Source organism: Plecotus auritus, assembly GCF_963455305.1.
Source record: "Plecotus auritus genome assembly, chromosome: 9".
NCBI classification, from domain to species: domain Eukaryota; kingdom Metazoa; phylum Chordata; class Mammalia; order Chiroptera; family Vespertilionidae; genus Plecotus; species Plecotus auritus.
Genome location: NC_137783.1, coordinates 22,440,140 through 22,465,187, shown reverse-complemented (window position 1 = coordinate 22,465,187; position 25,048 = coordinate 22,440,140). Strand labels below are relative to the sequence as shown.

At 41.0% G+C, this 25,048-nt stretch overlaps 1 protein-coding gene across 2 annotated transcripts in view; it reads right to left on the bottom strand.

Annotated features, from left to right (window-relative positions):
• ARHGAP19 (Rho GTPase activating protein 19) overlaps positions 1-14,316 on the bottom strand; it is a 48,517-nt gene extending 34,201 nt beyond the window's left edge. The window contains exons 1-3 of one of the 2 annotated variants that reach the window (XM_080640506.1): positions 14,214-14,316; positions 2,372-2,637; positions 489-569 (exon numbers count right to left, since the gene is read on the bottom strand). In XM_080640506.1, the coding sequence (XP_080496632.1) occupies positions 489-569; positions 2,372-2,637; positions 14,214-14,269 (403 nt within the window). In that variant the 5' untranslated portion in view covers positions 14,270-14,316. Of the gene's footprint in view, positions 1-488; positions 570-2,371; positions 2,638-4,842; positions 4,910-14,213 lie in introns of those variants that run through there. The other variant, XM_080640507.1, reaches the window with a different exon arrangement.
• Positions 14,317-25,048: the final 10,732 nt, after the last annotated feature.

Genomic DNA, 25,048 nt, shown 5'->3' with positions numbered 1-25,048 from the left:
TTGAATTTATCAAAGGGTCATAAAATGCCACACATTTCACATACACTCAGCTCTGCCAAGCACTTAGAGGAATGACATAACCAGCATGACTACTAAAAAAGAAAATGGGAATTAAGTAAATAATGTATTTTAATTATATAATCCTAAAGATAAAAGTATTTTTGGTGATAAGTCATTCTCCCTTGAGTAAATGTTATGATTCTCTAGGGACAATGTATTTTTCCAGAAAAAACTCTCTCTGAGTCAAGGGAAAGATGTGATTGACACGAGCTAATTTATATACATCTTTGAAAACAAAAAACAAATCAATATATGAAGTGAAATTTAAAACAGAATATATTTAGAAACATGCCACCTGAAATTATCACTGATTATCAGTGTCTTTATAGATGGTTAATTGGCACCTACTAACTCAAGGGTGTCAGCTCTCAATAGAAAGCAGGCAATTCTTCATTAACAAAGAACAACAAAATTTTAAGTAGTCTTACTTTTGTGTAGATATTCAATTAGCTGGTATATCTGAGCAATGCCTTCCTCTGTCAGTGGGGATCCAAATACTACTCCTTTTTCTAAAAAAAAAAAAAAAGGAAAGAAAAGGAAAGAAAAGAAAAGAAAAGAAAAGAAAAGAAAAGAAAAGAAAAGAAAAGAAAAGAAAAGAAAAGAAAAGAAAAGAAACAATAACACAGGACTATATTTTCCACAAATAGTACAAAAATCAGCATTCTGAAAACCACTCAAGCATCCGATGTCACAGTTCAGCAAAGGCTTTCACAAGGTCAGTAAACAAAAATCTTAAGAGCTGGCCCTTGCTGGTTTGACTCAGTGGACAGAGCATCCGCCTGTGGACTAAAGGGTCCCAGGTTCGATTCTGGCCAAGGGCACATGCCCGGTTTGCGGGCTCGATCCCCAGTAAGGGGTGTGCAGGAGGCAGCCGATTAATGATTCTCTCTCATTGATGTTTCTATCTCTCTCCCTCTCCCTTCGTCTCTGAAATCAATAAAAATATATTTAAAAGAAAAAAATCTTTTAAGAGCTGGAAGTGCACCTGAAAATGCATCAGGAAATGCAATCAAAACAACTCTCAATCAACTCTGCAAGTTTAACATTAGATTGTAGGTTTCTTGAAGACAAAGTAACAATACCTAAAATGTTGATATTTAATTTAAAAAAAAATAATAATAGAATTTAGAGCCATAATTGTCAAAGCATGACAGATTATTCACTAGAGTGGATACAGGGTCAGATTATAATGTTTAAACTTTTTGCTAACTTAATTATTTCCTTATATTTAATAAAATAAGATATGCCCTGACTGGTCTGGCTCAGTGGGTAGAGCGTTGGCCTGCGAACTGAAGGGTCCCAGGTTCGATTCTGGTCAAGGGCACATACCTTAGCTGCAGGCACATCCCCAGTGGGGGGTGTGCAGGAGGCAGCAGATCGATGTTTCTCTCATCAATGTTTCTAACTCTCTATCCCTCTCCCTTCCTCTCTGTAAAAAAAAAAAAAAAAAATCAATAAAAAATATATTTTAAAAATAAAATAAGATAGTACCTCTTTAATATTTTATCAAAAGCAGCACTGTAGCCCAGCTGGCGTAACTCAGTGACTGAGCGTCAAAGTTCGATTCCCAGTCGGGGCACATGCCCCAGTTATGGGCTCAATCCCCGATGGGGGGATGTGCAGGAAGCAGCCAATCAATGATTCTTTCTTATCATTGATGTTTCTATCTCTCTCTAATCCTCTCCCTTGCTCTCTGAAATAAATTATATATATATATATATATATATATATATATATATATATATATTTTTTTTTTTTTTTTTTTTTTTTTTTTCTTAAGCAGCACTGTATTTTCTGGGAAGGCTGTTTTGGGGTGAGTCATAGATATTTTTATTTTCCTTTTCAAAGCATTCCATTGAAGCGTTCAATTTAAGAAACCTACAATCTAATGTTAAACTTGCAGAGTTGATTGAGAGTTGTTTTGATTGCATTTCCTGGTGCATTTTCAGGCGCACTTACAGCTGTTAAAACATCTGGGAACTAACAACTGCAATTAAAAAATGCTCAAACTGTCTATACTGTACTCTCTCGCTATAAACTTTATCTTATTTTAAACATTATTTTAGTACAGTATTAATAAGGAATGAAAATCAAGGTGTCCCTGATAAATACCTAAACTAATTATGTCACCTCTCAGGGACTGACATATATTTGGCTTTAATTTATCTAGACTTTTAAAATAATTTTTATTGTTTTACTTCTTATGAAAATGAAAAAAAAAAATTGTTTTATGGTATTAGCAACTCCTCAATGAACATACAGATGCCAAGAATGAAGCCCAAAAAGCACCCTTCCCAAACACATCTCCTACCCTTTCGCTTGATAGACATTAGAGACCGGAAGAATCCTGTCGCTGGGCCAGCCCCACCAGGCAACTTAAGTTCCACTTCTCCCATCAGCTGAGCCAATTCAGTTCCAGGTAAATCAATGAGCCTTGTGATATTGCTGACCACCAACTCAGTGAACACCTCAGGTTTCTCATGACGGAGTTTTTCGACAAAAAAGTCAGGATTGAAGATAATGGGCTGACCTCGAAGGGAAGAGTCATTGCAGATAACAAAATTGCAGATGGCATCACTGAAAAAAATGAAACAGAAGAATCTTGGGGTGAGCCTAGATCATTTTCATGTTTCTCATGCCCTCTCAACCACACAGTTATTCACTTTCTGTGGTTTAATCTACACATTGGTCTTTTGAAAAACCTTATCCTTAATCTGGTCACTGTACAAAAGAAGACAATTTGAACTTGTTGCTGTTTAAGTCATACCCACCTAGATACTTAGGAATTTAGTTTAAGGAAAAGACATGTGGCTCGGTGGTTGTGCGTCAACCCATGAACCAGGAGATCACGGTCCGATTCCCGGTCAGGGCACATGAGTAAGGAGTGTGCAGGAAGCAGCCAGATCGATGATTCTCTCTCATCATTGATGTTTCTATCTCTCCCTCTCCCTTCTTCTCTCTGAAATCAATAAAAATATATTTAAAATAATAATTTTTAAAAAGAAAAGAGACTAGATAGCCTCTATTATGTAACCTGAATTTGCCTCTTAATTTCAGGCATATACCATAGGAAGATACAGATCCTTACAGCCTCCCAAATGTAATAATATACTAGAATTGCTAGTCACATAGACCACATTTCCTTATTAAAACAGTCAAGCCCTGAATGATTACTGTTAAATACTTGTAAAACATCAGACCTGCAGCTGTTCCCCCTAACAGAGCAATGGGTAATCATCAAATTAAGTCCCTCTTGGGAACACAGCCACTACTAGACGGTATTTACCATGCAGTGATCAATTGCTACCAACAACCACATTCAGGTTAATCATGCTTACTGTCACAGGAACCATGTAACAGTAAGCATGATGATTCTATTGAAGACTTAAAACTAAATCTAAATAGTGTCATAGACAATTTGAAGACAATTACCCATAGGGTTCTTTGGTTCCTGGGTCTCTACACAGGTAGGTTTTTCCTTATGGTCAACTCCCTTTAACTGAGTCAAACACTCTTGAATTCTGTTCCTCATAACCAAAAAGGCTTCACTAGAATGTGAGGCACAGGTACACAAAAATATAGATACTAATTCAGCCTTGTCCAGGTCCAGAAATAGGTTTTATTTGAAAATCTTTCAATTCTGGATGCCTCTGACTCATGATCTAAATCTAGCCTTTCCTCAGACAGATTCTTCTAAGGCACTTGAAAACGTCTACAGTATTTTGCTTCTAATTTCACTCTTCTATCACTGAGTAATACTCAGCAAGTCCTGGTCAGTGTGGCTAAGTTGGTTGGAGTGCCATCCCGTACACCAAAAGGTGGTGGGTTTGATTCCCAGTCAGGACACATACCGAGGTGGCAGGTTTGATACCTGGTCAGGGCACGTGCAGGAGGCAACCAATCCTCACATCAGTATCTCTCTCTCTATCTCTATCTTTTATCTCTCTCTCTCTCCCACTTCTTCTCTCTAGAATCATTTTTCTTTTTTAATGTTCCGTTGGCTCCTGATCGTAGCTGGTTTTCTACATTACTTGGATTATATTCCTGGCAAAGCTCCTTTGACTCAGAAATAATTCATTCCCTATTCTGTGTTTCCTAAAACCTAACTACTGTACATTTTACTTTTAATATGCTACATATAAGAACAGTATTATTCAATCTCTTGTAGCAGAGCCATCACCAGTTGTTTGTACCCATTACAAATTATTTCTAAATAGAAGCCCAATGCACGAAATTTGTGCAAGAGTAGGCCTTCCTTCCCCCGGCTGCCAGCACCGGCTTCCCTCCAGCACCCAGGACCCAGGCTTCCCTCGCAGCCACAGCTTCGTCTGGTCTAATTAGCATATTACCCTTTTATTATTATAGAAGATGACTTGTGCTACTCCTTATTATATAAACAGTCATCTGTTATATAACAGATGAGTTCATAGACCACAAGCCAGAAAGGACAAGTAATCACATCTGTCAAGTAAAGTTGAAATTCACCTGACTCATACAAACATTCCCACAATAAAAACAATCACAACTTAAGTCTTCCACAACACCTAGCACTCTTCCAGGAAAAATGACTCCTCTAAGTAGTAAATGTATCTAATTCCTTTCCACAGAATACATGACCCCACAATATAAAGCTGAGAATATCAAGAAGCATGGCTAAGAATTTAAGAAACTTCTAGGACTAACGAAAAAATACTATATTTAAGCAATAACAACGTCCTACTCTGCAGTATCTTATTTTAATACAAACTCTAAGTTTGCTCAAAAAAAAAATAAATTTCTTACATAAGAGCTGAAAGCTTCGGATGAGGCATTGGTAAATCGAAGAGACTGCGAAAAGCTTTCTCCTTGTTTGTTGTAACAAAGGAACCCTCCTTTCCCTGCCTCATTACAGCCTACACAAATTCCAGGCATGCTACAGGACACAAGGGCACATTATGGGGCCTGAAAGGCAGTACTTATTAGGACTCTACACACTCATCTGCAAGAAGGAACAAAACAGAAATTAAAAACTGGGCTAGTTCATTATATTTGCCAACATACAAATGAAATTCAACAATAGTCTCCCGTCACACAGAAAGTTGTATTAGGTGAAACAATCACATAATGTAAAAATGTAAGGACAAGTAATTGTATAAAGGTGACCCCTACCTCACATCGTACATACAAAAAAATAAATTCCAGAAAGGATAAAGATCTAAATATAGAAAGCCAAACTTTAAAAATTTTAGAAAACAGTATAGAAGAATAAATTAATGAGGCAGAGGAAATGTTTCTTAAACAAGGTAAAAAGAGCATAATCCACAAAGAAAAGATTGATACATTTAAATACATTAAAATTTCTATAAACAAATGACAGTATAAACAAAGTTCTTAAAGAATGAAGTCACAATGCCTCTGGAGAGAGGAACTGCATGAAAGAACAGGAGTGGGAGAGAAACTTTCACTGTATGTTCTTTTGTACTTTCTGGATTTTTTATTTATGTGAACATATCCATTCATAATAAATACAATAAACAAATTTAAAACTTTAAAAATAATAAAAGATAACCCATAAACTGGAGAAAAAACATTTGCATGCTAAAAGGATTAGCATTCTGGATTTATAAGTATGCCTAACATTTATTTTAAAAATACACTCAACTCAATAGAAAATTAGTCAAAGGATATGATCAAGTAACTCATACTAGTAGAAGAGGGGACCTAAATAACTAATAAACATGAAAAGAATCTCAACTTTAGAAGATACCAGGGTAAAGCAAATTGAAAAATGGTATCTTTCCCCACCCATTATTTTGGCAAAGACTATCAGATTCAGGCAATATCTTTTTATTCCTAGTTTAATAAGGGTTATTTCTTTATTCATAAACACGGGCCAGTGCTTAATTTTATCAATTTTTATATCTATTGATGATTATATAACTTTTCTCCTTTATTTTGTGAATGTGGTAAATAACACTGATTTAATTTTCCAATGTTAAACCAATTTTGCATTTTTAGAATAAACCCATTGCTGTTATGATGTATTATCATTTTTACATATTGCTGAATTTAGTTTGCTAATAGTTTGTTTAGGTTTCTTCATCTATGTTTATATATGTCCTTTCTTATATTGCCTTCAATAGATTTTGTATCAAGGTTGTGCTGGCCTTATAAAGTTAGTTGGAGAGGGTGTCTTACTTTTCTATTTTCCGAAAAAGTATATGGGAGATTGTTGTTATTTCTTCTTTAAATGTTTGATCGAATTGGCTAAAGAAGCCATCTGGCCTAGTTTTCTTTGTGAGAAGTTTTTAATTATATATTCAATTTATTTTGTGTTATAGGACTACTAAAATTTTCTACTTCTTGTATTAATTTTGATAAGATGTGTATTTCTAGGAATTTATCTATTGCACATAAATTTTCAAACTTTTTGGCATAAGCTTGTTTATCACATCCTCTTAGGAACTTTTTAATGTGTCTAGGTTCCATAGTGATGGCCTCCTCTTTGTTCCTGATATTGGTAATTTATGATTTATCTTTCTTAATGTATGAATCTTATTAGAGGTTTATCAATTTTATTAGCTTTGTGAAGGTTTTGTTGAATCCCTCTATTACGTTTGTTATTTCATTAATTTCTGCTCATATCTTTTTCATTTCCTTTTTTCTACTTTTCTTTACTGGATTCAGGATAAAAGTGGCACTGCCAATCAGTGGGGAATGGATACCCTTTTCACTAAGTGGTGCTGAGACATTTAAACATCTATGGAATGAAAATTGACATCTATCTCACACTATACACACAGATCAATTCCAAGTTAATTATAGATCTAAAGGTAAACAGCAAAACAATATACCTATTAGAAGGTAATATAGAAAAATATATTCTTTTTTTTAAATATATTTTTACTGATTTCAGAGAGGAAGGGAGAGGAAGAGAGAGATAGAAACATCAGTGATGAAAGAGAATCGACTGGCTGCCTGCTGCACGTCCCCTACTGGGTATCAAGCCGAAACTCCCAGCATGTGCCCTTGACCGGAATCCAACCCGGGACCCTTTGGTCCACAGGCTGATGCTCTATCCACTGAGCCAAACCAGCTAGGGCTAGAAGAATATATTCTTAAACTCAAGGTGGGTAAATAATTTTTAAATAACACAAAAAAATATTAACCATAAAGGAAAACATTCATACATTTGACTTCATTAAAATAAGAACTTGTACTCATCAAAAGAACCATTAAGAATGTGAAAAAGCAAGCCACAGAGGATATGAAAATATACCTGCAATATACTATAAATATACAGGGGGGGGGGAAGTTCATATCCTCATTATACTAAGAATCCCTTACTAAACAGTTAGAAAAAAAAAAAATGACCCAATAGAAAAACTGGCATGAGATCTCAACAAAATCCATAAAAAAGAATATAGCCAAATGGCTAAAATATTCATAGAAAAAACTACTCAATATCATTAGACATCAGGGAAATGTAAATCAAAAAACAATGACATGCCCTGGCCAGTGTGGCTCAGTTGGTTGGGCATCGTCCTGTGCACTGAAAGGGTGCTGGTTGTTACCTGGTCAGGACACACACCTGGGTTCCAGCTCCCGGCGGGGGACATGCTGGAGGCAGCAGATTGATACTGAGTTTTCACAATGATGTTTCTCTCTCTCCCTTCCTCTCTCTCTAAAAATCGATGAATTATTCTTAAAAAATAAACAATGACATACTAATATTTAAAAGAATGGCTAACATTAAAGATATTGACATTAGCAAGGTTTAAAGAAAGTAACAGCCTGGCTGGAGTGGCTCAGTGTTTGAGTGTCAACCTATGAATCAGGAATTCACCATTCAATGCCCAGTCACAGCATATGCCCAGGTTTTGGGCTCGATCACATGGGGGGGAATGGAGGAGGCGGCCAATCAATGATTCTCTCTCCTCATTGGTGTTTCTACCTCTCTCTTCCTCTCTGAAATCAATAAAAATATATTTTAATAAATAGAATAAAGAAAGTAACAGTAACTCTTTTACACTGATAGTGGGGCTATAAATTGGTACAACTATTTAGGAAAACTGTTTGGTCTTATCTACTAAAGTTAAACAACAGTGTACCCTATGTATGATCCAGCAATTCCATCCCATGTCTAAAGCATGCAGCCACATGTTCACCAAAAATCACAAACAACAGTGTTCACTGAAATATCAATTTCTAAACAGCCAAAATTTGAAGCAAAATGTCCAGCAGAATGGTTTAAAAATTGTGGCATATGTAATGGCATATTTTACAGCAATGAAAATGGACAAATTCCAGTTATATGCACCATCATGAATGAATCTCACATATAATGATAAGCAATCTCACACACACAGAAACTATTTACTATATAATGCCATTTATATCAAATTTTTAAAAACAGACAAAACTATAGTGTTTAGAGATACTTCCTTAAGTGGTAAAATTACAAAGAAAAACAGAGATTTATTTATCATATATTTTAGGATAATGGTTACCTTTGGGGATTAGTGATTAAGAGGAGGCATGAGGGGAGCTTCTAGGATATTAGCAATGTTCTTGTGATAAATCACTGATCTATGGGGAAAAGGGATAAAAGTTTTAGATGGCCAGAAGCAGGAGAATTAGGTTATGTATGCAGGCACACAAAGGTAGCAAATGGCTTCAGTATTTATTTATTTATTTTTGGCTTCAGCATGTAAATGCATATACTAGGCCACTATCCCAAGAGTGATAAAGGTATAAGCCCTACCACCCCTCAAAAAATATAATTTTTATAACCTACTTAGAGTCTGCAATGATTAGTTTTACCACTAGATGGAACCCTACACAAAAGGTGGTATGCTTAGTGAAAGAACTAGAAACAGAACCCACAGCTAAAAAATCAATTACATTTTTGAGGCATGTTGAAGCCATGAATCTGAAAAGTCCAAGGAAGCAAAACCTATATTCTGCAGATGTATCTTTTGGCTGACTACTACTAAAACTGCATACCCACAAAACTAAAGTTTCCTCCCTAATGAACTGCTTAACTTGATCTGTTCTCCAAGAACCACAACTTTGGCAAATCTATCAAAATATGAGCTATATTTAAAGTTGTCTAAACCTGACTTGCCACCCTGAGAGAAGTACGCACTCTGTTACTGCTTTTACAATGTTCAGACCATAGCTCTGAAATATGGCTTTAAATGTGTCACTTCATTAGATAGAAATACATACAAGGCTATTATTTTTCTTTCCTTTTCTACATATAAATTTAAACTGGTAATGTGAAAGCTGCACATAAAGAGAAAGAATAAAATAGCAGGCCAGGGGTCCTCAAACTACGGCCCGCGGGCCACATGCGGCCTGCCAAGGACATTTATCCGGCCCGCCAGGTGCCGCTGCCTGTCCTGCTTAGCAGCCGACTTGTCCAGGGCCCGCAGTGCGCATAGGAATTTGTTCATAGTTCTTTTTTTAAACTATAGTCCGGCCCTCCAACGGTCTGAGGGACAGTGAACTGGCCCCCTGTTTAAAAAGTTTGAGGACCTCTGATAGCCCCATGTGCCTAAGTTGGCAAGGTTTTGTTTTGGTTTTTTTGTTTGTTTGTTTTTTATTAATTTCAGGGAGGAAGGGAGAGGGAAAGGGAGAGAGAGATAGAAACATCAATGATGAGAGAGAATCATGGATCAGCTGCCTCCTGCTCGCTCTCCACTGGGGATCGAGCCCACAACCTGGGCATGTGCCCTTGACTGGAATCAAACTTGGGACCCTTGAGTCTGCAGGTTGACGCTCTAGCCACTGAGCCAAACCGGCTAGGGCTTGTTTTGTTTTTCTAATAACAAAGCTCAAAGTTTATAAGAAGTACCATAAGATTTCATGGAACACTATCCAATTTCTTAGACAAAAATTTTGAAAATTTATAATCTAAGGCCTGTGCTTAGGAGTAGCTGTCCTAGGTTTGGTATTATGGACGTATCTTTAATTTAGATTTCAATAGTCTGCAAAAATATATTTGACCATTATATTTTATCTTAACTTGAACAAATTTCAAAGTACTAGAGAAGCCTGGCCAACATGGCTCAGTGATTAAGCATCTATGAACCAAGAGGTCACAGTTCAGTTCCTGGTCAGGGCACACGCCTGGGTTGCAGGCTCGCTCCCCAGTGAGGGGAGGGGGGTGGCGGGGGCTTAGAAGGCAGCTGATCAATGATTCTCTCTCATCATTGATGTTTCTATCTCTCTCTCCCTTCCTCTCTGAAATCAATAAAAATATATTTAAGAATGCAAGTATGTATTATCTGCACAAATCAGACACTTCTTTATGGAATATAAGGGCCCACACCATCAACAGAACATTAGAAAGGTTAACATCTAAAGGGCAAACAAGAATCTGTATGGTATTTATCACCACAAAGTAATATTTTTATACCTTAGAAATTATAAAGACTATTATTCACTCATTATTGACCACTTACATAAAGCTAAACTAATAAGAACACCTTGCTGACCGGTCGTGAAATAACGCATGTTTCCATGTCCAAATGTGTCCACACCAATTAATCTCGTGACCGGTCAGCAAGGTGCTAAGTTGAGAATATGAATAAAAATATACATGTGTCCTGCCCTCAAAAAGCCTTTCAGAAACCTAACTTGTCTTTTACAATATGAAATTGGTAAACCGGTTTCAGGTTCAGATCAGATTCTGTGAATACCTATTGATTATGTAACTAATACTATCACTAAAATTTAAATTCAATTGGCAACATCCTTTCAAGGAATTTAAACTATTTCCGCTAAAGAACAGTATTTTGTCTTCAGGTTTTCATCATAATTCAAGATCTTACAGCAGAACAAGGGATGATCTAATCAAATTTATTGATCCCCCCTATGTTTTCTGCTCTAAAAATGGTCAATCATTTATAGGCAGCTCCAAAAGTGGAAAACTCTTCCTTAGAAGTTTTTTTTTCCTTATAAAATTTTTAATAACACATTCAATCACCCTCATCTCAGCTAGGGAAGGAGCTCAGTGCCCACTCATAAACGCAGCTTCCCTAGACTTGGAATCTCCTATTTGGTATAGCAAACACCAAGAGACACCAAACTAAAAAGTTACCTGATTTACACTGACACAGTGTAAATAAGAATACTCTACTTCAGGGATTTTCAACACTTGTGCCACAAGAATTTTCAACATGCAATACTTGACTATTTGGTCAGGGGCAATGACCTCTTTTCCCTTAGACAGTTAAATTTAAAAAATGACAACAGCCAGCACAACAACAGACGTCCAGTATGAATGCTCTGTCTTGAACCATAAATATACTAGAGGCCAGGTACATGAAATTCGTGCACGGGGAAGGGGGGGTCCCTCAGCCCAGCCTGCACCCTCTCCAATCCGAGACCCCTTGGGGGAGGTCAGACTGCCTCTAGCAATCCGGGACCGCTGGCTCCTAAGGGCTCGCCTGCCTGCCTACCTGATCGCCCCTCACCCCTCTGTCTGCCTGCCTGCCTGCCTGATCGCCCCTAACTGCTCCCCTGCTGGCCTGATCGCCCCTAATTGCCTCTGCCTCGCCCCGCACCTGGGACCCGGGCTTCCCTCCCTCTGGCCAGTCACAGGCACGGAGGACCCGGGCCGGCTTCGCCCAGGCTGGCTGCAGCCGCAGGGAACCATGGGCAGGCGGCTTTGCCCAAGCCGCAGCCACAGGCGCCCGGGACCATGGGATGGGTGGCTTGTCCCTCTCCCGGGCCACAGGCACAGACGCAGCCGTTGGCGCCCGGGACCACGGGGCGGGCAGCTTGTCCCTCTGCTGGGCTGCAGCCCCAGCCGCTGGTGCCCGGGACCAAGGAACATGTGGCTTATCCCTCTCCTGGGCTGGGCCACAGGCACAGGCACAGCCGCTGGCACCCGGGACCGCGGAGCGGGTGGCTTGTCCCTCTCCCAGGCCGCAGCCTGGCTGGTCCCCATTTCTCTCGCGCGAGCTCATTTGTGCCTGGCTGGTCCCAATTCCTCTCTCCCCATTGTTGAGTGTCGGAGCTGTTACGCTGTTACAGCGAGTGGGTGTGAGGGCGTGGTGACCATTTGCATATTAGCTCTTTATTATATAGGATATTATATAGGATATGTAATCAGTTAAGACAAGCAAGTTCTCAAGGCTGGAGCAAGACCAGCTGGAAATTCTTCCTCAGAAATGCTAAATTTTGGTGTGCTTGCTTAGGAGAAAACGCTCTGCAGAAATAAAGTAATGATTTCCTAAACTGCAGACCCTCTGCTCTGTTCTTTAGTTGTTCTAGGAAATAGAAAATCTATCAAGTATTGAGTGGTTTGATTACCTGTGAGGCTCAGTACTAAGGGTTTTAAAAGAATTGTCTAATTTAATCCTGACATTTTCTGGAATAGACATCATTACTTCCATTTACAGATGAAAAAACTGAAGCTGAGAGGTGAATATTGGCCTGAGTATTTTATTCATTTTGGTGCTATTGGAAATGGGACCGTTTTCCTAATTTCCTTTTCAAATAGTCGCTAATGTATAGAAATGCAACTGAATTTTGTATGTTGATTTGCATACCGTGACTTGACTAAATTTAGTAGTTCTAACATGTTTTTTTGTTAAGAGTTTTTAGGATTTCCTATATATAACAACATGTCTGCAAAGAGGGACAATTTTACTTATCCCTTCCAATTTAAATGTCTTTGTTTTTTCTTACCTAATTCCCTGGCTAGGACTTCAGTACTACACTGAACAGAAGTGGCAAGAGAGGGCATCCATGCCTTGTTCCTGATCACAATATCACTTCACATCTGTTAAGATGACTATTATCGAAAAAGAAGGAAAAAGATGAGGATGTGGAGAAACTGGAACTTTTGTATACTGCTGGGGGGAATGAACAATGATGCAGGTACTACGGGAAATAGTATGAAGGTTCCTCAACAAATTGAAAATAGCGCTACTCCATGATCCAGCAATCCCACTTCTTTTTTTTTTTTAATATATTTTATTGATTTTTACACAGAGGAAGGGAGAGGGATAGAGAGCCAGAAACATTGATGAGAGAGAAACATCAATCTGCTGCCTCCCGCACACCCCCCACTGGGGATGTGCCCGCAACCAAGGTACATGCCCCCGACCGGAATCGAACCTGGGACCCCTCAGACCCCGGCAGGCAGACGATCCATCCACTGAGCCAAACCGGTTAGGGCAAGCAATCCCACTTCTAAGTGTTTACCCACAAGGATTAAAATCGGGATCTCGAGGAGATATTCGCACTCCCATGCTCACTGGAGCACAACTAGCAATAGTCAAGATGTGGAAACAGCCTAAACGTCCAGGGACAGATGAACGGATAAACAAAATGTAGTATATACGTACATAGAATGGAATATTACTCAGCTTTTTATAAAAAAAAAAAAAAGAAAAAGAAAATTCTACATATGTGACAACATGAATGAGCCAATTACAGAAAGGGATACTGCAGGATACTATTTATATGAGGTATCTAAAATAGTCAAAGCATAGAATTAAATAACGGAATGGTGGTAGCCAGGGATGGAAAGATTGGGGGAAAGGGAGTTACTAACAGGCATAACGTTTCAGTTAAGCAAAATGAAGACGCTCTTGAGATTTGCTATACAACACGGTACCTACTTCAACAATACTGTTCCTGTGCACTTATAAATTTGCTAAGTGGGTAGATCTCTTGTCAAGTGTTCTTACCACAATAAAGCCGTTTTGTTTTAAATTGGCCCATTTCTAACTGACAAACCCTTGCTCTGACAACCATGTATACCGACTCTGAGCCTAGCAAAAGGTACTGACAGTTCTCTACCAACGCTGTGTGACGGCGGGGAATTAGCTGAACAGCTCTGGGTTTGCGTTTCCTCACCATCAAAATGAGTCTCAGCGAGAAGGCAGGCAGCGCCCACTGCTCGGTCTACAGTCAACGCCGCGGGTGGACCACCCACGGGCAACAGCAGGGCCAAGGGGGCCCGACTAAAGCCCAGCGACTGGTGGGACCACCGCGCCTCAGCCCCAGCCCCAGCAGGCGCCAGGGTGCGAAACGTCTTGGGAGGAAGGCACAAAGTCCGGCCCCGTTGGGTCACCACCACCCAAAGGAAAGGCGTCAGTACGACCAGCCCACGGCCTCGTTTCCTAGGCAGCTGGACCAAAAACTCGGCTCACCTCCGCCCGGATTCGCGAGCTGGCACCTCCCCTTCATTCAGCGCCTCAGTCGCCATCTTAGTCAGCAAACTTCTTTCACCGCCCCACGTTAGGCCCCGCCCCCGCACCTTTGGATTGGCTAAAGTGTTTCCCCCTCTTCCACACGATTGGATGACTTGACCGCCCCTTCTAAGCCAGAACAATTTCATTATATTTCATTATATTATTGGTCTATTCAAATACCTAACCGTCATTGGTCGCCTCCTGCCCTGGCGGACTAGAGAGGGGTGGGGCGGAGGAGATCCAACCCCGAGGCCTGCCGGGAGTTGTAGTTTCTCGTTTTCGTTAACCCTTCGGACTCCACCGATTTTTAGGTTCAAGTCAGATATCGGCAGCCTACGGTCAAATTTGTTCTGATGTATAAATCTCAAAATTAACAAACTGTCGAATTTAAAAGTCACTCTCCAAAATGCAAGATTTCGTTTTCAGTCTACAGAAATACCTAGGAAGGTAGGCATAGAGTGGCAACCAAGAAATACTATTAAATTGCTATGAAATTTAGTTCACAGTCTGCGTTTTTCAGATGGTCACACAGAATAGCGGTAGGTTATTTATACTTCATTCCACCCGCTGCCTACTGGCTTCCCAGAGAACCCACAGTTTGCCTCTCTGGTCTGAATCATGGAATAAAAATCTGCATAACTTTGTACCTGGCTGAGCTTTCATCCTCAATGGTAGAAATAACCATAATTATGCTTGCCCTCCCTGCCTCACGGTGAAGATCAACTGAGGCAACAGATATGAGAACATTGTAAACTGAAAGCATTATTTTTTTCTGTATTCTTTTTCTATGCTGGATTTTTCTAAGGGTTATTTTCTCTATTGCTCCTTCTGACATCCTTTCAACGGAGGTTGTCCATCTCTCTGCTCTTTCACTAAGTTCTATCCACATGTTTCAATTTCTCACCGGTTCTTCCCTGCCTTAGAGCCTTTGCACGTGTTGCTTGTTCTGGGTGGCCAATTTTCACTTAATTATATTTCAGATTTCAGCTTAAATGTCACTGGTCCAGGTGCCTTCCATGGCTCCCACTGTATAAATCGCTTCCCCTACTAAACTTTCACATAGCACTCTGTATTCTTCCTTCATAGCTCTTATCACCATTTTTAATTATATGATTGTTTGTGTGAACATTTGTTTTCATGTGAAGTTTCCCAACTAGACTTCCTGCCACCAGTGGGCAGAGACTACATCTGTTTTGCTCTCTGGCACATAGTGGCCTTTCAAATTGATACCTTTTAAACACATTTTGGGCGGGGGGTGGGGAGCTTTTTTTATTTTTCAATTACAGTTGACATGCAATATTATTTTATATTAGTTTTTAGGTGTACAGCATAGTGTTTAGATAATTATGTAATTTATGAAGTGATTTCACCCAATAATTCTAGTAACCACCTGGTACCATACATAGTTATTATAATATTATTGACTGTATTCCCTATGCTGTACTTTACATCCCTGTGATCTTTTAAACAAATTAACAAACAAGTCCTCAGACTATTTATATTATCCCAACCAAAAACTGAATCACATGTTCTAATAGATTATTTCAATTAATGAGAATTCATATTAAAAATTGAAAAAGTATCAAATAAAACTTCATTTAGTTTCATGTTTAACAAATTGTTTTTATTGAGCAAATACATGAAAAGAAACACAGAATTCAGCAAACATGTACCAGTGGAATTTTTCATAGAACCCCAAACAACCTTGGAAAATCCAGCCTCATAATTTACATACATGTAAATTATACACACACGCGCGCACGCGCGCGCAGAAACACCCACACACACACACACACACAGCAGGGAACCAAAGTCTTAAATTCTGTCCTTTCTTCGAAGTATGAACAAAGTTTTTCCTATTCCATAATACCCAGCCCATCAATTGATTGACTGATTGAATGAAACTGATGCTTTCACACAGAGGAAATACTCAAAACTTTAAAGTAGCACCGCTGTAACTAATGGGAGACCACCACACAACTATATTTCTGGTTCATCTGTTTTGGTGACATTTTTACATAAAGTACCTTTAATGTTTGGGGAAACACAGCAAGTATTTAAGAGCATGGACTCTGGAGTTAGTTAGCCTAGGTTCAAATCCTGGCTCCATTGCTTCTGGCTGTGTGACCCCAGGCAAGTTACTTAACTTTTTTTTTAGTAAATGGGTTTGATAGCAGGGTGAGGGGAGGGGAGGCATCGACTTGTTGTTCCACTTATTTAAGCATCATGGTTGCTTCTTGTATGTGCCCTGACCAGGGATTGAACCCGAAACCCTGGCATATTGGGACGATGCCCTGCCCTAACCAACTGAGCTACCCAACCAGGGCTACTTTCTAATTTCCTTTCCTTTTCTGTAAAATGAGATAATAATATTTATTGAACAGATACTGTGAAGATTAAATGAGAGGATCTCTGAAAAGCTGCCTAGCAGCACAGTGTCTGGTACATACCAAGACTAGATAAATGTTCACGTGATATAATAAATATCAAGGATGCTAAACTCCCTTCTCAGACAATACTTCTATCTCCACTGCTGTGTGATAAGGACCATACATTACACTTGTAGTTACAGTTTAATGAATTACTCTGGAGTGGGGGTGTTTCTCCTCAGTACCAACTGTTCTGCTATGATTTCTGATTAAAAGCAAGTATCCCTGCTGAGTGCTCTAAAATGACACACACACTCCAGCTGACAGACCTGCACGCTCTGCTCTGCAAGGGTGCCACGGCTCTCTGAAATCATCCTCACTCCATCCAGGCACTACTTATCAGCCTGCAATAAGCAGGGTTACACAGAGGAATCGTAAACGTTTAGAAAGTCAACTTGTTTCCAACAAACTGGCTGACAGGAGGTCACAGAAAAGTAGTCCCAGCCCTCAAGGAGCTTGTAACAAACTCTCAGAGACAAAACAAATGCACATAAGCCACATACAACAGAAGACAGATTAGAATTGTGGAGGCTAAATATCAAAGTGGAGAGCAGACCCCGAGGGATTCAGAAGCCTGGAGAAGGGAAGAAAGGCCCCGGGCTCTCAGGGATGGTTTAAGAGCGAGGGCGTGGACTTGAGTCTGCCACAAAGATTACTGCAAGTCCATCTACCTACCCCAGTGGTCGGCAAACCGCGGCTCGCGAGCCACATGGGGCTCTTTGGCCCCTGGAGTGTGGCTCTTCCACAAAATACCACGTGTGGGCGCACACGTACAGTGCGATTGAAACTTCGTGACCCATGGGCAGAAGTCGGTTTTCGGCTCTCAAAAGCAATTTCAGTCGTTGTACTGTTGTTGCTATTTGGCTCTGTTGACTAATGAGTTTGCCGACCACTGACCTCCCCCAACAGACTTCAAGCTTTGGGGGCAGTAGTGTTCTCATCATTTTTGTTGCCAGGCCCTAACCTCAGTGGAGGGGGAAAGAAAGGGAGGAAGTTGGGAGAGACATAGAAGAAAGAACAAGTTGACAAAGAAAGACAGAGAAGGAGGATCTACCATGACCCGCACCCCAACATCGCCCTTTCCACACCCCCACCTGTAACCACACCCTCCAACAATGCAAGTGACTTGCAGTCCCAATGAAACCTTCTGTTTCCCACTTTTTTTTCCCTGCTTTCTCTGCTTAAATTAAAACAGTATATTGTGATGCCCACATCAAAATATGAAAGCAGCCCTAGCTGGTTTGGCTCCGTGGATAGAGCGTTGGCCTGCGGACCAAAGGGTCCCAGGTTCAATTTCAGTCACAGGCTGGTCGGGGCTTGTGCAGGAGGCAACCAATCGATGTGTTTCTCTCTGTCTTTCCCTCTCTCTTCCACTCTCCCTAAAAATCAATGGAAACATATCCTTGGGTGAGGATTACCAAATATGTATACAAATAAAAGTAGCCTGGGCACAATGAACATTTCTGAGCTTTGAGATTGATTAGGGATGGGTAAGGGTACCTACTGACCATTAAAAAAAAAAGACTAAAAATTTAACTGTTTGTTATCTTGTCAAATGGCCAATAGCCCCACCAAAATATCAGGTGTAATATCCACTTCCCCCTTTCTTTGCCAGCCAACTTCTATTTGCCATGATAAAGTCTTTGAAAGCATCACTTTAATGGCTTTCTCATCATCTGTTAATATTTAGCTCTTCTCTGTTTATATCATTTAATTACACAAGTAACACATGAAGACATTTTCCTTGTAAGAAAATTTCAAATACAGCCCTAGCCAGTTTGGCTCAGTGGATAGAGCGTCGGCCTGTGGACCGAAGGGTCCCAGGTTCGATTCCAGTCAAGGGCACATGCCTGGGTTGCAGGCTCGGTTCAACGTGCTGGAGGCAGCCAATCAATGATTCCCTCTCATCATTGATGTTTCTATTTCTCTCTTCCTCTCCCTTCCTCTCTGAAATCAATAAAAATATATTTTAAAAAATAAAAATAAATAAAAATAAAAGAAAATTTCAAATACAGTTAAAATCCTAGGCTACCACCCCTACATTCTAGTCCTTTCTCTACGATGCCACTATTCTCAGTTTGATATGTGCCTTTCCAGATCATTTATTTAACAAATATTTATTGAATGCCTACTACGTATCAGGCACTGCTCTAAGGCATAAACAGAACGAAGTCCCCCTCTTGTGGCATCTCTTGTGACATTACATTCTAATGTTAACATATACATAAAGAAGTACATTACTTTGCTTTTATTTTTAGATAAGTGATACACTATACATATTATCCTTATATGTGGGTCTCAGATATCTTTTTATGTCAGAACACAGATAGCCATTGTTCTTTTGAACTGCTGTGTAATATTCCACATTAGAGATATTCCCTGGTTTATTTCATCCATCTCCTCCAGTTGCACATTTAGGTTTATGTCGATCTGGGTGGCAAGCACTGGAAACTGACTTTGGCTAACTAACAGAAACTGGACTTGTTGAAAAGATACTAGGCTGAAGAACTGGCAGCAGGAAAGGGGGTTAGAGACCCAGAATCCCAGCCACGGTCACACCATTCATTGTCACTTGACTTTCAGCACAGTCACCCCTCTGCTGATTTCCTATCTGTCCTTGGGCCTCTGTGTTACACCCTGAAGAGATAGAATCATGGGTGAGAACATCTGATTGGCTGGGCCTAGATAGTGTGCCTTCCCCTTTTTGCCAAGAGGAAAACCCTGTCTCCCACCAAAGTGGGAAATTACCCCCCAAAGTGGGAAAAAATTAAAGGACAAATGTGTAGTACAAATCATTCCTAATTTTTTGTTTCCTGAGGCACAGCTTAACCCTTCAGTCTCTTTCAGATACACCAAAAACTAACGACTACATTATTCCATTGGCCCAAAAAAAGAAAAGTGTCTTATGCTTTGCTGTGAAATTATCTTCAAGATTGGCCATACCCCCTAGCTGGTTTGGCTCAGTGGATAGAGCGTCAGCCTGCAGACTGAAGGGTTCAATTCCGGTTAAGAGCATCTGCCCAGGTTGCTGGCTCGATCCCCAGGAGGAGGGTGCAGGAGACAGCCGATCAATGATTCTGTCTTACCAGTGATGTTTTGATCTCACTCTCCCTTCCTCTCTAAAATCAATTTTAAAAAATTTTAAGTCATATCTTAAAGAAAAAAAGATTGGCCACAGTGTGAGAGAGTGGAGGAGAGAACTCAACGAGGCCACGGGAAGAAGAACCAATCCTGTGCAGATAACAACAACTGAGTTCAGAGCTGGAACCCCAGGAAAAACTCGGGGGATCATTGTCCCCAGCCAGGAGAACAAGCTGGGAAGCAGCCAGGTCACCAGCAAAAGGCTAGCAGAGAGAAGGAAGGACTGCACGCACAAGTCACAGAGCATTTGTGATGGGATTCACCATCTGTCAGGCACCGAGTTCCGTGTTGGGACCAGAGAGTTGAATGAACCCTGTGTCCTACCCTCAGAAAACTTAGACTGTAGCTGGAGGGCAAGAGAGCCAGGCAGCCTGGACTGCAACAGAGGCAAGGACCAAATTCTCTGAAAACCCAAAGGTACTTCAAGCAGCCAGGCCTGGCGTGGGTGCTGGGTCTGAGGGGGGCAGAGGGCAGGCCTCAGTTTTAGAGGGTGAGTGGGAAGGCCTGCAAACCCACTGAAGCATTTAGAATTGGAATATCTCTGCTCCTCTAATCAGAAACACCCCAGATCTCAGGTCAGGAGGCCCCAGGTGCTGATAAGTTTCAAAGCAGTAACATATAGGTGATGTTCAGAAATGAGCAGCCATAATGAACTCGCTGTGTTGAGTGTTATCTTCTTGGCCATGTGAGCTGAAGCCTGGATGGACCTATATTTCTTTCTGCCACTATAACCCATTCTCACAGAGAGTGTTTTGGTATGGAAAGAAATGTTGCACTTAAGTCTCTATAGCTATTGGGAAGTAGGGTGAAAGTCAGGAAAGGCCCCAAGCCTTCCCCTACCTACCTCTCTATCCTCTACACAGGGGCCTTCAGAGTCAGCTTCAGAGACTCCCCCATTCAAAATCAGAAAGTAAAGGAAATCGTCCCTCAGCCCCTTGTAGGCCTCTAGTCATCCCCACCCATAGGATCCATGGTCTTTCAAGAATGTAAGGAGTGCCCTAGCCAGTTTGGCTCAATGGAGAGAGCATCAACCTGTGAACTGAAGGGTCCCGGGTTCGATTCCGGTCAAGGGCACATACCTTGTTGCAGGCTCAATCCCTGGCCCTGGTCAGGGCCCAAGTGGGAGGCAACCAATCGATGTGTCTCTCTCACATCTGTGTTTCTCTCTCTGTGTCTCTCCCCCTCCCTTCTACTCTCTCTAAAAACAATGGAAAGGGTATATTAACAACAACAAAGAGTGTAGGAAGTGAGAGCTGCTTTGCTCATTCATTCACACTTCCCTGTGAATTAAATCCAAGGATACATCTTCTGGAATATGGATTTAAAGGACTACTTCTGATTGTGAAATAAACAGCTTGTCACCCAGTTAAAATAATTTCACAAAGTCGTTTATATTGGGAAACTTGAAAACCTTCTGGGGACTCAACAATTGTGTCTCAGGTTACCGTTTTACATCTGCTGCATATCTGGATTTGTTGGCATGATTTTATTTTTTATTACAATGTTGGCTTCTTCCACTAAACTGTAGGCTGCGTGGGTTAAGGACTATATTTGGTTTTGCTTAACTAACTATTTGTTGAATGAATAAAGGAACAAATGAATCAAATAAATCAAAGAATAAGTGAAACAATGCGGTTACATGGGTGTTATAAAAAACTATACCCTGCCCAGTGGGTGTGGCTCAGTGGCTGAGCATCAACCCATGAACCAGGAAGCTGCAGTTCAATTCCCAGTCAGGGCACATTCCCAGGTTGCGGGCTCAATCCCAGTAGAGGGTGTGCAAGAGGCAGCCAATCAATGAATCTCTTTAATCATTGATATTTCTATCTCTCTCTCCCTCTCCCTTACTTTCTCTGAAATCAATAAAAACATCTTAAAAATATATAATATCCTGCCTCTATAGGATTTTGTTTTAATGCGTCCAGCATCTCTTTAGGGATCCTCTGCTCCCCTTTTCTGAGTCTGTGTGTTTTGGGTGGGACTTACCCTATCTCTGGCTATAGGAGTGGGCAAACAACTCGGGCCTGGCCAATCAGAGGACCCTCTGGAAGCAAGGATCGTACAGTCTAAACCAGTCCAAGTAAAACTATAGAAAGGAAGCATGCAGTAAGAGCCCCACCGGGGAAACTGAATGGGGTGGGCGGGCAGAGGACAAGAGAAACCACTGCCTACTGGGGAGAGCAGAGACAGCTTCGTGGAGGAGGTCTGTAGCTGGACTAAGATTTTGATGGGTGGAGACATTCTCTGCACAAAGAACAGGACCAAACCTGGGGAGACAGGAACATGTAAGATGTGTTTGGGAGCTGGCAAAGGCCCCATCTCACAGGAGCAAAGGGCTTCTGTGGGGGTGGAGGACAAGATAAGGTTGGAAGAATGGGCCAGGGCCAGGTTCCTGAGCATTCTGGATACTTGCATTAAGGAGCGGAGGCTTTTACTCAGAAGGCAATGTGGGCCTCTTCAGAGTGGGGGTGGTAGGTAACCTGAGCAGGGTTGGGAGTTAGGAAGCTGATCTGCCAGAAGAGTGGATTAAGGGGAAAGAGGCAAGGCCCAGACACAAACTGCATGAGCCCAGCCAAGGAAACGTGAAGGGCATGGGCAATGGGACCAGAAATAGGGCATGACTACTGGCAGAGGCACTGAGGAAAGCATCAACAGGCCTTGGGGAATAAGAGCTGGGCGGAGTTCAAAGAGCAGACTGCAAAGACTGGTTAGAACATCAGGGCAGAGTTTTGAGAAGGGCAGGTTTTGACGTCGACCAAAGCCGGACTTGAATCCTGGCTCTGGCACTGGTAATTTGTGTAATTGTGGGCAAGTTTTCTCATCTCTGCGCCTTGGTTTTCTTATCCACGTGAGGGGATAATAACTCAGAGTTTATTGGAAAACTAAGGGAAGTAATACCTGCACAGCATTTTTCAGGGTACCAAGCACAGAGTTAAATACTCAGTATAGTTAATGGGTACACGTTTTGGGGAGGAATTACACAAATGTTCTGAAATTAGACTATGGTGATGGTTGCACAACTCTGTAAACATACTAAAAACTGTTGAATTGTATATTTTTAATGGCTGAATTTTATAGTATGTGAATTATATCTCAACAAAATAGTTTTTAAGTATAATCAATATGTGGTAGGTACTATTATTAATTGCTTCACTTTCTGATCTGAATATTTCTCATAGGCCTGCCTGGCATCATCGCTCTCCAAACCATCATTGTGGATTTTCTGATTATATTAGCATTTTCTTTTAAAAGTTCCTGGTTGGCATAAACAAGATAGAGTGTTATTTCTAGAGCTCTAGCTGGTTTGGCTCAGTGGATAGAGGGTCAGCCCTCAGACAAGGATTCCAGTCAAAGGCACATACCTCTGTTGCAGGCTCGATCCTGGACCTGGGTTGGGATGCGTGCAGGAGGCAAGCAATCAATGTGTCTCTCTCATATTGGTGTTTCTCTCTGTGTCTCTCCCCCTCCCTTCCACTCTCTCTAAAAATCAATGGAATAAATATCCTCAGGTGAAGATTAACAACAACAAAAAACTTTTTAAAAAAGAGCCTAGAGGCAGGCAGTCTAGGGCTATATATGTGTCTTCCGACATCATTTGAAATCTGCTCTTAGTTCAATATGGCTTCTAGAGCTCTAATGATCACATCTACATTCCAGGCAACAAGATGACAGAAAAAGAGGAGAGCTTGTCCCCCTTCCTAATAGAGAGACTTTCCAAAAATACCACACAACACTTCCCACTTACATTTTACTGGCCAGAACTTAATCACATGGCTCTATCTAGCTGCAAGAGAAGCTGAGAACTGTGGTCCTATGTCTCTCAAGCTGCTACAACTTAGGATTTATTGAAGGGGAGACTGGTAATTGGGAGGCAAACAGCAACCTCTGTTATAGCTACTTTTTTTAAAAATATTTTATTGATATTTTACAGAGAGGAAGGGAGAGATAGAGAGCTAGAAACATCGATGAGAGAGAAACATCAATCAGCTGCCTCCTGCACACCTCCCACTGGGGATGTGCCCGCAACCAAGGTACATGCCCTTGATCGGAATCGAACCTGGGACCCTTCAGTCCACAGGCCGACGCTCCATCCACTGAGCCAAACCGGTTTCGGCTGGTGTTATAGCTACTTTTTAACAAAGGAAAGCAGAATACCTGGAGTGTACACCTAAAACTAATATAATATTGTATGTCAACTATAACTGGAAAACAAAAAAATGTGTGGTTTTTTTTTGTTGTTGTTGGTTTTTATTTTTTTATTTTTTACAGAGAGGAAGGGAGAGGGATAGAGAGTTAGAAACATCGATGAGAGAGAGACATCGATCAGCTGCCTCCTGCACACCCCCTACTGGGGATGTGCCCGCAACCAAGGTACATGCCCTTGACCGGAATCGAACCCGGGACCCCCCAGTCCGCAGGCCGACGCTCTATCCACTGAGCCAAACCAGTTAGGGCAAAATGTGTGTTTTTTTTTAAGGGAGGAAGAATACAAAAAATATGTAAATGCATAAAATATATTTGAAAAGAATACACAGGAAATGATGGTATAGTTTGCTTCCAGGGAGGGACCCTGGGTGGCTAGGGACAGAGATACGGGAGGACTTTCATATTATTCATTTTGACCTTTAGAATTTTGAACCATTTGGCTGTATGTCTATTCAAATAAATAAAACTAGGAACTTCTTTTAAAATGCTGAATTATACCCCCTGACCATGTGTCTCCTAAATTCCAATTCTGTCGACACCACCGCTGTCCCAGGAAATCCAGACAGACACGGGCCTCTGCAGATCTGCAACTGCCTTCCCTTGACACCCAATCACTGTGCAAGTCTGAGCATCTACCTTTTCATTCCCTCAGCCATCGTTTGGCAAGGGCGGTACAGTCATTTCTGCAGCCCCAGAAATGGGAACACTAGCTGTACCAGCCTAGAAGGGGTCACCCTAACTGCCCCTGCCAAGATGTTTTACTGACATAGCCATTGTTTACCTGTGACCAACAGACATACAACAAAGCTTTACTGGCCCCTTGTTTTTTCATCTCTTTCTTCTTTAATGGTAGATCTGGCTGGACCTGGCATGGCGATCGGAGAGGCTTTCAACCCTTCACTTTTCCCACTGATTCTCAGAACTACCCCAGAACATCCAATAAATTCCTCCATGGCTTACACATTTCAAACAATCCCTTGAAACGAGCACTAGTTTCCTAGGGCTGCTATAACAAAT